General features: G+C 39.5%; 1 protein-coding gene across 3 annotated transcripts in view; it reads right to left on the reverse strand.

Moving 5' to 3' along the window:
* Positions 1-2,621: 2,621 nt before the first annotated feature.
* The window catches only part of KLHL2 (kelch like family member 2), a 129,966-nt gene continuing 119,197 nt past the window's right edge, over positions 2,622-13,390 (reverse strand). For 2 of the 3 annotated variants that reach the window (XM_082606025.1, XM_082606024.1), the window contains exons 10-15: positions 10,678-10,875; positions 10,200-10,301; positions 8,903-9,031; positions 8,126-8,266; positions 4,933-5,076; positions 2,622-3,737 (exon numbers count right to left, since the gene is read on the reverse strand). In XM_082606025.1, coding sequence (XP_082462151.1) covers positions 3,709-3,737; positions 4,933-5,076; positions 8,126-8,266; positions 8,903-9,031; positions 10,200-10,301; positions 10,678-10,875 — 743 coding nt within the window. In that variant the 3' untranslated portion in view covers positions 2,622-3,708. Of the gene's footprint in view, positions 3,738-4,932; positions 5,077-5,917; positions 6,585-8,125; positions 8,267-8,902; positions 9,032-10,199; positions 10,302-10,677; positions 10,876-13,390 lie in introns of those variants that run through there. The other variant, XM_082606026.1, reaches the window with a different exon arrangement.

Here is a 13,390-nt window from a genome sequence, read left to right on the forward strand (position 1 = left end):
GAGGGGGATGCAAACTGAGAGCCATCTGATGCCTATGCCCATGGGCTCTGCAATACATCACACACTGCTTTTTTCCTTAGAGTCGTGAAGCCAGGGTTAAAATGCCAGAAACTTGATTCAAGGTGTGATTCAACTTTCCCATGTAGCCTCCTCTCCAAAATGAGACACGGCGGCCGTAAAAGCCAGTAGGACACAATTTGCTCAAGACCAAACTGAAACAAGAGGCAGGCTAATCCAGGGGTCCCCAACCCCCGGGCCAGTACTGGCCCGTGGCCTGTTAGGAACCGGGCTGCACAGCAGGAGGTGAGCAGCCGGCCAGAGTACAAATCTTCATCTGTATTTACAGCCACTCCCCATCGCCCACATTACCTGCTGAGCTCCTCCTCCTGTCAGATCAGCATCGGCATCAGATTCTCATAGAAGCGCGAACCCTACTGTGAACTGTGCATGCAAGGGATCTAGCTGTGTGCTCCTTGCGAGAATCCAATGCCTGATGATCTGAGGTGGAGCTGAGGGGTGATGCTAGCACTCGGGAGCAGCTGCAAATACAGATGATCATTAGCAGAGAGGTTTGCACAGAGACCATAATAAATCAATCGCTTGCAGACTCATATCAAAACCTTATCAGTGAGTGGCAAGTGAAAACAAGCTCAGGGCTCCCACTGATTCTGCATTATGGTGAGTTGTGTAATTATTTCATTATATATTTACAGTGTAATAATAATAGAAATAAAGTACACAATAAGTGTAATGAGCTTCAATCATCCTGAAACCATCCCCCTACCCTCACCACCATTCTGTGGAAAAAATTTCTTCCACGAAACCGGTCCCTGGTGCCAAAAAGGTTGGGGACCACTGGGCTAATCCATTACATCACTATGTAATATTATGCTACCCTGTCTCATAACTCATCAACAGCTGACGTTATAAATACATGGGTCCTCATGCTGTCTATAAGGGATGATAATAAAAACCAGGAATCACATGCCAGAGTCCATAAGGGATGGAAGGGGAACTGAAAGTATACACACCATTCACCTCAACCCCAGTCATCACTGCTTTCAGTCAAGGTGTACAGCCAAGCAAAGCGAGCAGCAGAGTTGCTTCACAATGCATTTTCATGGAGATAACCTTGAACTCTGCTCACACCTGGTGGTTCCCTTGTCAGGATTTCTAAGACTTCTGACCTCTCTTTTTTGTACAATAATCTGAACAAGTCAGGAACTTTTTTTTTTTTTTTTCACAGCGGGCCCCTCACCGCTGTGGCCTCTCCCGTTGCGGAGCACAGGCTCCAGACGCGGAGCACAGGCTCCAGATGCGCAGGCTCAGCAGCCATGGCCCACGGGCCCAGCCGCTTCGCTGCATGCGGGATCCTCCCGGACCGGGGCACGAACCCGTGTCCCCCGCATCAGCAGGCAGACTCCCAACCACTGCGCCACCAGGGAAGCCCAGTCAGGAACATTTTTATAAGCCTAAACGAAACAAAACAAGATGTTTCAAACTGGAGAGACAAAGGCTGGCGGGGGGGCAGGGAGTACATTCAAAGTCTCTGAAATCATGGAGTTATGAATCTAGCTACTGACAAATCTTGGCAAACAGTTTTATGGTATAGCTATTAAAGCTTCAAAGAAAGAAAAGACAAAGAGGTATCTGACATGCTAAGTTTTTAAGACTGTCACCCTAATAGATTATATTTTAAGAAAAGCTTTAAAGATTTTTAGATAAATCTTTAATTGACAGATTCACAGAGAGTTTCATGGAAAATTAGTTTGGAAGTGATCAGGAAACGTAATGACACACTTTTCTTGGTGTCACTGTCAGAAGCAGCTAGCATTGCTCCAAGTTCATTAGATCCTCAACATGTTTGTTGACAGTGGATGTGCTTGGAGCCACACTAATGCAGAAATTCATGTTTTCATAAGGTGAACACAGGCTTTTTCTTTTTCTGATTAAAGTCTTCATATTTCCACTTACAATGGAAAATTCAACTAAGTTGGTAATAAATGTGGTTCTATGTTTAAATGTGAATACTCTATATTAACTAAACAGAAATTTTATCACAGGTATAATTCTTTCCTCTTGATTACTGACTGTTCTGGCAAGAGCTCATGCCTACCTTTTAAATTCCTGAGAAACAGCTCCCATACCCCATCGCCCCCTTCCATCTCCTCCTCCTCCTGTGTCCAGCACCTCAGCTGTCCACCCCACTCCCCCATGCCCATTTCCTCAATTCCTTTTATTTGGTATCAAAACCACAATTTTTTCTCAGTTGTTTTAAAGTACGTATTTTTTCTTTGACTTTCTTTTTGGTCCAGTGCTATTTGTTTTATCTTTATCTTGTGCCCTGCCCATATTAGGGACAGAAGAATATAAAACTTTAAATTTCACCAATCCTTGTGAGACTTTTTCCTTGATTATTAAGGTAGCTTTTTCTTGGAGAACAGTTTTCCATGACTTCAGTTGTTGAACTTAACAGACTTGCCTTGTAGCTTTCTTTGGCAACAAATTTTAAAGATTGCTTTATGAAGTTAGAAAATGCAAATTTTATAAAAGAATACAAAAAGTGAACAGGCAACTTTCTTAGTAGCAAACTAAATAGATAAAAATCAAGGACAATGTGAAACAAATAATATACAAACTTTTATTCAAAGTTAATTCAAGAAAGACATATTTTGGTCATTTTTAAAGTAAGATTAATTGAAGGTCTCAGAAAAATTCTATCTGATCAACACAGATGGCTACTCACAGAAAGTTCTCTTTTCTGTTAACAGCAGCTAAATTTATACACACAGAAAAAATTCTTAAGACCATGCAAATTCAGTTGAATTCCATACATTCATTATATTCATCAAAATCCTGCAGTAATGTTCATGCCAAACTGTTAAGAAAAAAATTTGAAATACACACCAAAACATGACCAAGATTAAACCAAAGAAAATAATAAATAAGCATAATTTATATTTTATTTTAAAAAGTTTGGCATCACACATGTATTCAAGTGTGTTACACCAGTTCATTCCTCAGAAGTGGCATTTTAAAGTGTTAAGCATTGTTAAATATCAAAAAATACAACTCTGTTTTACAATGTAGTACTGGCATAATTCAAAGTACTGTGCCAATTATAAATAGTATAATCAAGTTTCAAACATCTTTTCAAACATATTTAAAGGAAAGCATCTAGACACACATTTATATGCACACAATTTATTATACTCATGTAATCAAACATATTTTATAAAAGCAAACAGTTTTATCCCTCAACTAGTTTGTATACTTACACAGAGTTTAATACCTTTTCAAAGATTTTCAGTTCCTGTGTATACAGATTTTCAGGAGAAGGAATAAAGATGAAACTTAATTTTACAAGAGCACATATTTATCCCCCTTCACAAAATAATCCAGTCATTCAAGATTGGTAACTAGTCTTTGTGAAAGCAACTATTGTCCAAAGACTACAGAATAATACTGCAGTCTAAGTTTCTTATTAAAATTCAGTCAGCTGCTGCTCACTGCAGAAACGCTTACACTGTGCATCTACCAAAAATAATCTTCAATATCGGAGGCCTATAAAGGCAGATGATCTTATCTTCTGCGGAGACTTAAAGTGCAGCTACAAGTGGAGAAGTGCTAGACTCTCAGTCACTTCAGAAGTACTTGTTGAAGTCTGCTTCTTCTCATGTGTAAATGTGCTGAAAATGTCCTTCAGGCTCATAATGGTTTATCAATAACTGTGACCCCTGAACAAAGAAACGAAGAAATAAAACAGAAGTCACAGGAAGCATTCTGTATCTCTGAGAAAATACTGAAGTTTTTATATTATTACTTAAGAGGGACTGAAGAGATCATGATGTTTCAAAATCTCTTTCTTAGAAAATTTAGTATTACTATCATTTTAATCTAAATGACAATGAAATCTTTGTTTAAAAATTAGGGACCAAAACTACATAAGACTATTTAATCCAGAGCTCATCTTTTGCTCTTCACAGTTACAATTAAGGGAAAATAATTTTACTCAAGAAATACTAAGATCCACTTAATACTCAAAGGGGCACAAACAGACTTTTAAGAGTGATGAATATTTTCATTACCTTGATTGTGGTGGTTTTGTGGTTATATACATATGTCAAAACTAATAAAACTGTACACTTTAAATATATGCTATTTATTCTATGTCAGATATACCTCAATAAAGCAGTTTTAAAAAATTTCACGTAATTTTGAGGAATGCTATCCTGGGATCCTACTCTATATATCAATAGTTCTATTAGGTGTTGTTTTAGATGACAAGTAACAGTGATGGTTAATAAGTATAAATTTCTTTTTTCCCCACTACTAAATCTATATTAGAATGTTACTGAAACATTCTAATTTTTAAAGCAATATAAATATCTATCATCAGAATAAACTACATGCAACATATACTTTTAAAGACTCATCATTATATTTATTAAAGAGTATTACCATTTCTCTTACGAAGAGAATGGACCAAACTGATATTTTATAATCCAATCAGTGCTGTGCTTAAGTAAGAAAATTACTCTGTAGCCTCACTGTAATAGTATCACATGGAGCCCTGCCAGGGGAGATGTTATAGGGCTCATATCTTTTGGATATCTGAGTAATTAAAGCCTTGCCACACTGTGAATTCCATGACACTGCATACAGATGTAGCCATATTAAATTTTATGATTCAACACTGCAAAGATTTGTAATTTTGAATACAAATGACTACAGAATGACAAAAGGATACTAGTGCTTTATTTCAGAATATACATATCTGATATTAATTATTTTGAGAATAAGAAATAAGATATACTTTGAGAAAAGACTTCCTTCTTATATAGGAGAAAAACATTCTTAATGTAAAAATCATAATGATGTAATCCTTTCGTATTATAATAGAAGACTATAAGAAAACTGAACAATTATTACCTGCGTAACTTCTCCCTGTGCTCATACAAGATGACACAACTGTCCATTTATCAGTTGTTGGGTTATAATATTCTACTGATGCCAAGTTACAGGAACCATCATCCCCTCCAACTACATATAACAGACCGTTAACTGCACAAACTCCTTTAAAAAAATTACACAGAGAGAAAACAATTATTTTAAAAATTTGGATAAATACAAGTATCCCTGAACGTGTCTGGTAAGGTGATCCAGAGACATGTACTTCCTGGAAAGAGGCAAGGAGAGAAGATGGGGGAACCCAAAAAGAATTCCTTTATATGTGAGAATCTAATACTAACTATAAGCTCCTACTCATGTTACTTATGCAGTAGATGCTTTATATATGCATTATTTCATTTAACCTTCACAATAACCTTACTTTACAGCTTAGAAACTATTTTAATCCCCATTTTATAAAAAACAATAGAAAATTAAAAGTCAAAGAACTCTCCCAAAGTCAGCTTCTACGGAAATCCTAAGGAAAAAGGAAAAATAAATATATATATTAGTAGAAAGTAAAAATGATTCTGAATTTTAATTATTACACTGACTGGTCAACTATTTTATCTCCTTTAAAAGGGAAAACAGTATTATTTATTTAATTATTATGAGAATAACATATTTTTTGGATTTTTGCAAAATTCAAAACATCTAGAAAAGTATAAAGAAAAAAAGCCCACCACTAATCCTATACCGCTCAGAATCCTGATCATCGAAATTCTGGCTCTTTTCTACATGTATATACTCAGACACTCCTTTTTTTTAACCCCAAAGTAGCTCATACTACACATGCTACTTTTTACTCACTCCCGCCAAACAATATATGCCTTGGACATTTCCCCAAGTTAATAAATACAGATCTACATAATTTTTAATGGCTGCATAGTATTCCATGTATGACAATACCATAATTTGTCTTTTACTGATGGATTTTAAGTTATTTTCAGCATTTTTTTTTTTTTTTTTTTTGCGGTACGCAGGCCTCTCACTTTTGTGGCCTCTCCCGTTGCGGAGCACAGGCTCCGGACGCGCAGGCTCAGCGGCCATGGCTCACGGGCCCAGCCACTCCGTGGCATGTGGGATCTTCCCGGACCGGGGCACGAACCTGTGTCCCCTCCATCGGCAGGCGGACCCTCAACCACTGCGCCACCAGGGAAGCCCCTCAGCTTTTTTGCTCTTATCAATAATGTTACAATGAACAAGGATCTCTTGCACATTTTGCATACTTATGCAACGATTTTCTTAATATAAATGTTTACAAAGAAAACTGCTGAGTGAAAAGATAAACACCTTTTAAAAGCTCTTTATTTCAATTTATTTTTAAAAAGCGTATTTAATAATTTTAAACACGACTCAGAGCTTTTATGAACTGGTACTACAGGGCATCAAAACATCCAGAAGGGTGCTGCCCACACACTGGTCTCTTTACACAGTTTTGCTAACACAATTAATAGGTGCTTGTAGATTTTTAACGTAACAAAATAATGAGCCCAAGTCTCTACACAGCATTTAAAAGCAATAGTATCTTCTGTGCAGATGGAGTGGATCCCCTTTACTCAAGCTCTGTTGTGCTACTATGATAGTCTCTCGACAGGAAGCAAACTCATATCATTTTAAAGTAGTTCAAATACCTGAAAAGCAAGAGCAGGATGACAATAGCTCTACATACACAAAGTATCTCCTTATTCTTCTGGCTAGAATAAATGAGCTAATTTTGATTTGAAAACAATAAAACAAGGGTAGAGAAAAAATAAGACTAGAATAATCTTTAGGAAAATAATAACAAAAGTTCAAATTGCAAATAAATTTCCTAATCCAGGAAGCACATGCACATATGCTTTTCTAACTTCATATGTGCTGGGGCCCAGATTTGTGGGTCTTACTATTAATAGTTCTGGACTATCCATAGCTGAGAGTTTTAGTACTTCACCAAGTACCAGTTGTACCAGTTGGATGAGGTAAAAGGTCAAGTAAATTAATTTTATATTTTGCTTTGTTGAGCAAGTTCTTGCAGTCCCATATACTTATCTCCCTTAGTGATCACATTTAAATTAAAGAGAAATTAAGAAGAACACTTCTGGGGGGATGGAGGGTGCATCTTGCAACATCATCCAGTGGTATACAGTGAGTATGAGAATCATCAGGAACTTATTTTGTATTATGGGAACTGGCATGAAGACAATGGCATTTTTAAGAAAATGAGAATTGCCCCAAAAGACTACCCAGGTACCCTGAATCTATTTTCCATTTCTATTTCCCTTCTACAGATCTTTTTTTTTTTTTTTTTTAGATGTTGCGGGTAGGAGTTTATTAATTAATTTATTTTTGCTGTGTTGGGTCTTCGTTTCTGTGTGAGGGCTTTCTCTAGTTGTGGCAAGCGGGGGGCCACTCTTCATTGCGGTGCGCAGGCCTCTCGCTATCGCGGCCTCTCTTGTTGTGGAGCACAGGCTCCAGACGTGCAGGCTCAGTAGTTGTGGCTCACAGGCCTAGTTGCACCACGCATGTGGGATCCACCCAGACCAGGGCTCGAACCCGTGTTCCCTGCATTAGCAGGCAGATTCTCAACCACTGCGCCACCAGGGAAGCCCCCTACAGATCTTCTTTTTAAGTAGGTAGTTCCCTACTTACTTAAGATATCTTGAAGACATCAGCTTTCTTAAAGTTATTGTTGTTGTTATTTTAGCTTTTCCATTTTCTAGAAACCCTGAACTGTATTAAATTGAGGTTGCTTCTTTAGGCTTCCCCTCCAGATTCAGATAAACAACTAGCTTTTTTATCTGGTATAAATATTTACTCAACTAGACTAAATTCCTTGAGAAATAGGCTCCAGAATGTGATACAGGTAGACACTCAAAAATGTCTGTGGTAAGAATGAATGAATTCAAGTATCAAATAAAGAGGGTTCTTCCTCTAGTTAAGTCTCTACATTCATCACCAAAAAGTAAACTTTGACAGAAATTATAAGTTAACAGAAGGATCACGTCAACCTGTATGTCCAGACACTATGCTAGGCGTTCACTATATAGGATTATTACAAGAGTTTCTGCAAGTTTCTGCCTTTAAAGAGCAAGTCTATTAGGGAACCCAGATCAGTAAAAGAACAATGGAAATACACAGTGATACTCTGAATACAATTCAGTATAAATTTCATAATCATAAACTAGATAGATACCTGCATTTCTTCTACACATGTTCATATCTGCAACCTGTCTCCATGTGTTGGTGGTGGGATCATACACTTCAACACTTTTTCGTACTAAAGGGCCATCATGACCCCCGACAGCATACAATAAGTTGTTTAGCACGCCAACACCTGTAAAACACAAAGAACCAAACAATAGTAGAGTAAAAGGGACAAAAAATTTATAATATATTAGGGTTTCTTCAAATGACTTGTAAACAAAACTTCTGAAATGATTATTCATATTAAAAGTCAATATTAAAGCATACAGCCTAAGAAATAGAAACAAATAGAATTACAAATGAGAATCTCAGAACTATTGTTCTAAAAAAGCATGTCAAATACAATAAAAATAATATGGAGATGAAACACGGAGAGGGAAGTCCTTTACACAATTCTTTTGAAAACAACTTTCGTGATAAAAGCAAACCAGTATTAGAGCATAAAATCTGTAAGCAATGGATATGGAGTTGATTATTAAGCAAGTTCTCCAATAAGCACTAAAAACGAAAACCTAAAAGTAATGCCAAACAATATAAATAATTAAACGAAACAGAAGCCTTTAATATAGGACTTTAGAAATTTTACAAAGTGAAATTTAAGTGCAGCTACCTACCAACTCTACCTGCATAATACAAAAGACATTTTAACAGTGTCACTAAAATCAGTATATATTTTCTGATAATATAAAGAGATGCCATCATTTCACTTGTTTAATTCTTTTCCATCATTTCCATGCTTTAATTTCTAAATGAGGTTCCTATTCACCTGCTCCACTCCGTCTGGTACTCATTTCTGCTATATAGGTCCACTCGTTTGCTGTGGCGCTGTAGCATTCTACTGTGCTGAGACACTGACGTGAAGCTCCGTCATAACCCCCGACAGCATAAAGCAGACCTAAACATGGAATCACAGAGAAAGCCAAATTCATAAAAAGCTATTTTTTCAAGTCAGGAAATAATATATTTTCCTCCTTGGTAGCAGAGTTTACCTTTAAAGTATTAGGAACTATTTAAAATCTTGCCTAATAGTGATAGGTGGACTTACCAAATCATATTATAAAGATCGGCAGAATATATATGATATTAATTTAACACTTTCATCAATAATCTGACTGATAGAACAAGAAAGTACACTCAGTATACCTTTGGATAAACACTATTTGGTAAGTGAACATCCTGGAAAACCAAATTAAATATCAAAGTTATCTTAGTAAATTGAAAAAAAAGTTGAATCAAGAGTCAGTACCAGTATACAATGGAATATTATTTGGCAATAAAAAGAAATGAAGTACTGGTAAAATGCTACAGCGTGAACAAACCTTGAACATTATGCCAAGTCAAAGAAGCCAGTCATAAAGGACCACATACTGTATGATTTCATTAATATGAAATGTCTGTAAGTGGAAAATCTATAGAGAGACAGGAAAGTAGATAGTGTTTGCTGAGGGCTGGGAGGATGGGGATGATAGCCAAGGGGAGTAGGACTGCTTTGGGGGGTAATAAAAGTGTTCTAAAATTAATTGTTATGACAGATGCACACTGGATTGTATACTTTAAATGCATGAATTGTATGGTATGTGAATTCTATCTCAGTAAAGCTGGTAAAAGAAAAGTTGGTGCAGAGGATTATACCCACCATGGGGAGGGTGGTGGGAACCCACAAATTCGCCCAACCAAGTAAAAAAAAAATCATACTAATTAAACTCTTTTGGGGGACAAAGTAGGATATAAATAAATAACTGTGGCAACCCATCCCTTAAATGTTAAACAGCCCTTCTCCAGATGTAAAATTTCATATTCATGCCATCTGGTTTGTTCCCCAGATGACTGTATTAAAGTCAATTAATAATATTACACAGGTTACACACAGAGGGGGAGAAGGAGGGGGACAGAGAGAGAGGGAGGGGGACCAGAGGGTGGGCGTGCCTTATTTTAAAAAGGGATAACTAGCGTTTTCCAATAGCCACTATTTCCCTTTTAAATGGCCCTCTGGTCGCCCATTTAGAAAACCAGAGTCCGGGTTATGGGAAGAACCACTCACAACCACCGGGAAGCCGACCCACCTCCAACTACGGCGACACCCACACTGCTCCTCCTCGTGTTCATGGGGGCCACGTGGAACCACTCGTTAGACTTGATGTTGTAAGCCTCCACCGAGGACAGCCCTGTAATAAACAAAGCACAACGCACTGCACCTCAGGTTCCTTATATGTATTAGTAGGGGAAATACTTCAGCTGCATTAAAGTGGGCCAAAATCCAATTATGTGACGAAGAGGAATAGCGAGCTCCTACGCAAGCTACTGACATTTACTGGCTTTTTAAACTTGAGAAGATGACTGACACTGAAGCATGAGAAAGAAAATTTACATACTGAGCACTCTTAACATCACTTAAAGGAATTCTGGATGGAAATTTTAAACTTATCTTCACAATACCTGTTAAAACATTCAAATGCCTCCTAATTTTGCTAGGCCTTGTTCCGTAAATGTGATTGCTATGTTAATTCTAACAGCAATGCAGGAAAGATAAAAGAAAATTGCCTGTACTCCCGTCAAAGCCTCCCACGGCATATAACAGTCCGTTCAACACAGCAGCCCCCAGGGTGCTTCTCCGGTCTCGCATGTTAGCAACACTGGTCCACTGATCTTTCACCGGGTCATAGGAATCCACAGTGCGGACCCTTAAGGAGCCATTAAAGCCACCGACAGCAAAAACGAGTCCAGCCATGTAGACCATCCCTGAAAAAGAAATACAGCAGTTAATGATGCATGTGCAACCCAAATGCTACCAACATCTAAAGACTGCATTCCAAACAGTCTACAGCTGTTGTCAGAACAGAAGTCCCCCTTAGGAGAAGCCTGGCTGAATAGGTCCTAAGAAATGCTATTCATTAGCGAGAATATAGAATGAATAGACGGTGCTCCTTACTACTACTGAAAAATGCAATGGCATGGGCTGAGGTACTATTTTGACTCTTGGCTTCTTCAAAGACTTACTTACAGACGTAAACAATGAGCCAATATTTTCCAACTACTTGAACCTGTACACATCTCCCATGGTTTTCAATTGTGGACCTTCTACTCAAAAATACCAGACCAAGTGCTCTTCAAAAGAATCAAGGGCATGAAAGATAAGGAAAGACTACGGAACTGTCACAGATCAGAAGAGACTAAGAAAACATGACAACTAAATGCAATATAACAAGGGAGGATCAAGATGGCAGAGTAGGAGGACATGGAGCTCACGTCACCCACAAACGCATCAAACATACATCTACATGTGGAACAATTCTCACAGAAAACCAACTGGAAACTGGCAGAAGATCTCTTTTACAACCAAAGCTGCAAGAAAGATCTCCACGTAACCCAGCAGGATGGGGGGGAAAAGGCATTCAGAACAGGACTGGCACCCCTGGGAGGGATCTGTGAAGGAGGGAAGGTCCACACGGGCAGGACCTCGCCCTGGGGAGCCCCTTTGCCTGCTACAAAGTCTGCCAGGACAGATAGAGGGACTGGAGGTGTTACAGACCTGGGTTCTTGGACTCTTTAAGCAACAGAAATTGATAAGAGGCCAGATGAGGAATTCAGGCAAGGCTTTATTGGGACTTGTGCTTAGCACGAGGGAGAGGGGAGCTGTTTCCTTAAATGGGGTGAGAGTGGGGGCACATTGGTGGCTCAGGGTGGAGGCGTGGCTTAGGTGGTCTGCCCACCCCTTGGTGGGTGGTGTGTGCAGGGATCATGCCCAGTACCCTGCTTTTGCTCCTAGCACTTCAGAAGTGGCAGTTCAGAAGTGGTTTTGACCTTATTATTCATAATTACCCTGACTACACATGTGTGCAGTTATTTTTAGTCCCTTAGAGTTTCTTTGTATTCTGTTGCTCAAGGAGATGTTTGTCCAGGTGCAAGCACTGTAGTAAAGGGTCCCAAGTCCCAGGTCCCAGCCTGTCTCAGAGGGGCCTGGTCTCTGCTCTCAAGGAGTGTGTGGGTGCTGGTTTACTAGCAATCAGAGCACAGCTGATAGCTGCAACCTTGCCACGCTTCCCAGTCTGAAATGTATGATGGGCAGGGGTGCTAGTATGCACAGTGGCTAGATGCTGAGTCTTGGGCAGATGGGCCCAGGAAGAGGACTCTGTCTACCTGCATGGAGACAGCTTGGAGGGCCTGGGGTATGGCCTTATCAAACCTCAGAGCCCACTGTCAGCATTCACACCATGGGGGAGGGTCCAGATCCAGCAGACATTGTTGGTGCACACACTGGGTCACACCACAGAAATGCATGTTTTGGGTGGACAGCCCCTTGGGAGGAGTATACAGGGGTTCCTTTTCTGTCTGGAGCACTCTAGTTCTGCCCAGCCCACACTGAAGCTTGGAGCCAGATCTAGTGCAGATAGGTCCTGGGAGAGGCCTGCACAGAGGCAGCCCAGATCCCAGGTGGCAGCACAACCACCTTGACTCCTACAGCCACAGCACCCCAGCCCCCAGCAGCAGCCCACTCCACACCACACACCATAGCCTAGCACTGGATCTGGGACAAACACAGTGGAGAAAGGGACACGACCTTGGGCTGCTTCTGGACAGAACTGCAGATGACTGCAGAGGCGGTGCATAGGTTCACTGTGACCACATGGGCCTCACTTGCTTCAGCACTCACCTCCTTTGCAACAGAGCAAGGGCAATGGAGCCATATCAAATCTGAGACTCAGGGTTTCTACTCAAACAACTGGGGAGCAGACCTTGCCCCTGACAAGGCTGTGACATCCACAGAGAAAAGAGGAGGCTGTGCCCAATATCCAGGGCAGGTTCTAGACACCACAACTCCAATCACACCCCCTTATCAAGGGGATAATGGCCAGCACACTCTGAGGAAAGATATGGTTGGCATACAGCCCTTGCACCAAAAATACTGGACTTACACAGTCTACACAGGGATGCTCCTACATAAAAACAGCCCTTTCAGACCACAACAGACAACTGTTTCTCCTAAATTCATAGAGACAGACAAAGTCAAGTAAAATAAGAAAGCAGAGGAACTACTCCCAATTAAAAGAACAAGAGAAATCCCCTGAAAGAACAAATAATGAAACAGACCTCTCCAATCTACCAGACTCCTAGTTCAAAAAGGAGGTAATAAAGATGTTGAAGGAATTAAAGATTATCGATAGAAATGCAGATCACTATAACAAGGAACTAGAAATTATAAAATGAACCAGTCAAAACTAGACAACTCAATGGCAGAGATAAAAACAAATCCAGA

This window comes from Mesoplodon mirus, assembly GCF_964341445.2.
Source record: "Mesoplodon mirus genome assembly, chromosome: 2".
Classification (NCBI taxonomy): Eukaryota; Metazoa; Chordata; class Mammalia; order Artiodactyla; family Ziphiidae; genus Mesoplodon; species Mesoplodon mirus.